Genomic DNA, 2,884 nt, shown 5'->3' on the forward strand with positions numbered 1-2,884 from the left:
TCGTATAATATTCAGATTTTTTATTCAGATATTCGATTGTCCGAATATCGGAATATTGAAATCCGGGGGACAATATTTTAATAGAAAGCCACGTTTATTTATGCTGACAAAATTTTTCAAGCATAAATAGAATAAAATAATAAAAATTAAGGTGGTCATTCACAAACAGTTACCGCCTTTTTCATTGTTTCTTTGTTTAAACTTTTTTCATGTTGAATATCGAATAACCTGGGGGGTTACTCTGTAATGCGATGCGAAAACAAATGATTCGCATTCGCGCAGCACATCGTACGTAATACACAGGGGTGATTGCCTATCGCATCGCATTTCTCTGTCGTATCGCATTACAGAGTAACCCCCCTGAGCGGGGACAAATATTTTTATATGGAGTAGGTAAAATAGTATATCAAAGAAATACCGTTCGCAAAAAAACCAAAATAGCTTACAATAATAAAAAAACAGCTTTGTTGATGGTGGAAATTAGCACTTTGTTTGGAAATGACTCACATACATATTTCATTTTACTTTACTTTTTGTTTTAATTATTTTATGGCCGGTTGCACCAATCAATTTTAAATTTATCAGCTTGTTAAAATTTAAAATTACACAATTTTGTTAGGAAAACTTGTAATTTTAAGTTTTCGCAGTCTGATAAGTTTTAAAATCGATTAGTGAAACCGGGCATAAGTCTTTTATTCTTTGACTTATAACCAGTTTCACGGACACGTTAAATCGTGAATTATATTTTTTATATCTAAACATCCCTGAAATTGCTTTCGTGCAATTGGCTATTTATACGTACTAAATAAAAAAAAATACTTATCATTTATCTCATAGGTAATGATTTATAATTAAAATTTTACGTTATAAAATATCCCTTCAAAGTCTCACTCTACTAAGCCTCACAAGCACGCTACTAAATTTACTAATATGCTACTAGTAATCAACGCTAGGTGGCAGCGCTGTCAACACTTGCTAATCATCACATTGAAAATGAGTGTCAAATTTTTGCTGTCAAATTCCATTCTGCAATTGTGTGGAATTATTCCGTTCCATTGTGTTCGTTGCGCCATTGCCGGCCGCTTATTAAATCCAGCAATTGATCCATTGCCAACTACAATCAATTCCAGAACATTTGTAACCACTCAGCCAGTAAAAATGGCCGAAGCAACTGGTTTGAGCAACGAGGAGGCGGCGGAATTATGCAAGCCCACAGATGCTGCTACTAAGGTAAAGAAAATACTTGGGTACGCCCTGGCACGATCGAGTGAATTCAGAGATGAGCGAAATATTTATATAGTACATACATATGTATGTATGTATGTACCAGTATGTACGCATGTTTCCTTATATGAACATTTGTTCATAAATAAATATACATATACATATGTACAAATATGTACATAGGTATGTACTATGTTCACATGTTCAGCCACAAAATATGATATGTACATATGAATATTCTTAAACTTCTAGGACTTCCTCTTCCAACAAACAATGTATCGCATCAAAGATCCTCGAAAATCGCTACCTTTCTACACCGGTGTGCTGGGTATGTCATTACTGGTGAAGTTGGATTTTCCTGAAGCCAAATTTTCGCTTTATTTTATGGGGTAAGCGCACATACATACATACGTAAATATGTATGTAGATAATTTGGAGTGTTTTATTGGCACTCAGCAACATCTGATAAGGATATAAAATAGTCATTCAATGACAAATGCAAACACGCTTTCGTTTGTATATAATATGTATGTTCAATATATCGTGTGCTTATATTCAATGCTCTCTATCTGCAATTTTTACGGAAATTTGTTTTTTATGGCAACCTTATATTTGGCATAAATTTCATTCATGGTATTTATTTCCTACCTAAAATACATACATTGTACTTTATTTTCATTCTTAAAATTCAAATATCAATCTACATACATACAGACACTGACGGCAAAAAGTATTTGCACCGAAAATTGTTCACAGTATATGCAAAAATATTTACTTTATTTTTTCGCTGATTTTTTATAAAAATTTGGTTAATACTACAACCAAAAACAAAAAACCCCGTTTCTAAACTTTTTGCCAAACTCAGGAAAATTCAATAAATTTTCATGCAAATTTTCAACTGTTTTTCTGCAGTTTTGTAGCCAAATAAATTGCAAGTTAGAGGTAGCTTGGTGCTACCGTTCATTTTTCATGCATTTTTTCCCAAAAAAAAAAAAAAAAACAAATCCAAAATACTTTCTATGGAAAAAATTCGAAACACCTTCCAAAAAAAAATCCAAAATCACCACGATTTTGTAGCAACTTCAAACTTGCATTTTTTTATACAAAAATTTAATGGGCTAAAATTTTTCTTCCCAATGGTAGCAGTTATTTTAGGACCTAAACCAAATTCAATTCAAGCCGTAGTAAAATTTTATGCTTTACATTTTTGTGGAAAGTCTCAACCCTCTAGTTAACATTTTTTCAAAACGGGGTCAAAAATATCCATTCTGGTAGTAGTTAATGGGGTAAAGTTTTGCATGAAAAAAATTGCTGCTAAATTCTACTATAGGTCTCCGAAGGCAAGAGTAATGAATGGTTGAGGCCACTTTACACGTTTAAAATTTAGATTTTTGATCAAGAAAAGGACAATTTGATCCATTGTAGAAAATACTTGCGATGAGGTAGAGCAAAAACAAATAACGGTAATATTTAAGTCACATTTTGGTACTTAAAATTATTGAGAGATTCATAAGTGCTGGTAAAACACCCTTTTCCTCTTCTAAAAAATTTTATTTTTACAGATTGAGGATACTGAATATACATAAGTCGCCTATATGTATCAATGTCTAGTTAACACTTCACTTTTATTTGCAGCTACGAAAATCCCGAAGATGTCCCA

At 32.4% G+C, this 2,884-nt stretch overlaps 1 protein-coding gene across 1 annotated transcript; it reads left to right on the forward strand.

Annotated features, from left to right (window-relative positions):
• Nucleotides 1–1,021: 1,021 nt before the first annotated feature.
• Nucleotides 1,022–2,878, forward strand: LOC108354850 (lactoylglutathione lyase-like; the record flags this gene model as incomplete). Its single annotated transcript, XM_017606022.1, has 3 exons — nucleotides 1,022–1,230; nucleotides 1,477–1,613; nucleotides 2,860–2,878. Coding segments are annotated over exons 1-3 (228 nt in total), but the record flags the coding sequence as incomplete, so codon positions are not given.
• Between the last annotated feature and the right edge of the window lie 6 nt (nucleotides 2,879–2,884).

The sequence above is a fragment of the Rhagoletis zephyria genome, unplaced genomic scaffold (assembly GCF_001687245.7).
Source record: "Rhagoletis zephyria isolate East Lansing unplaced genomic scaffold, Rhagoletis_zephyria_1.1 Rzeph_scaffold_39717, whole genome shotgun sequence".
NCBI classification, from domain to species: Eukaryota; Metazoa; Arthropoda; class Insecta; order Diptera; family Tephritidae; genus Rhagoletis; species Rhagoletis zephyria.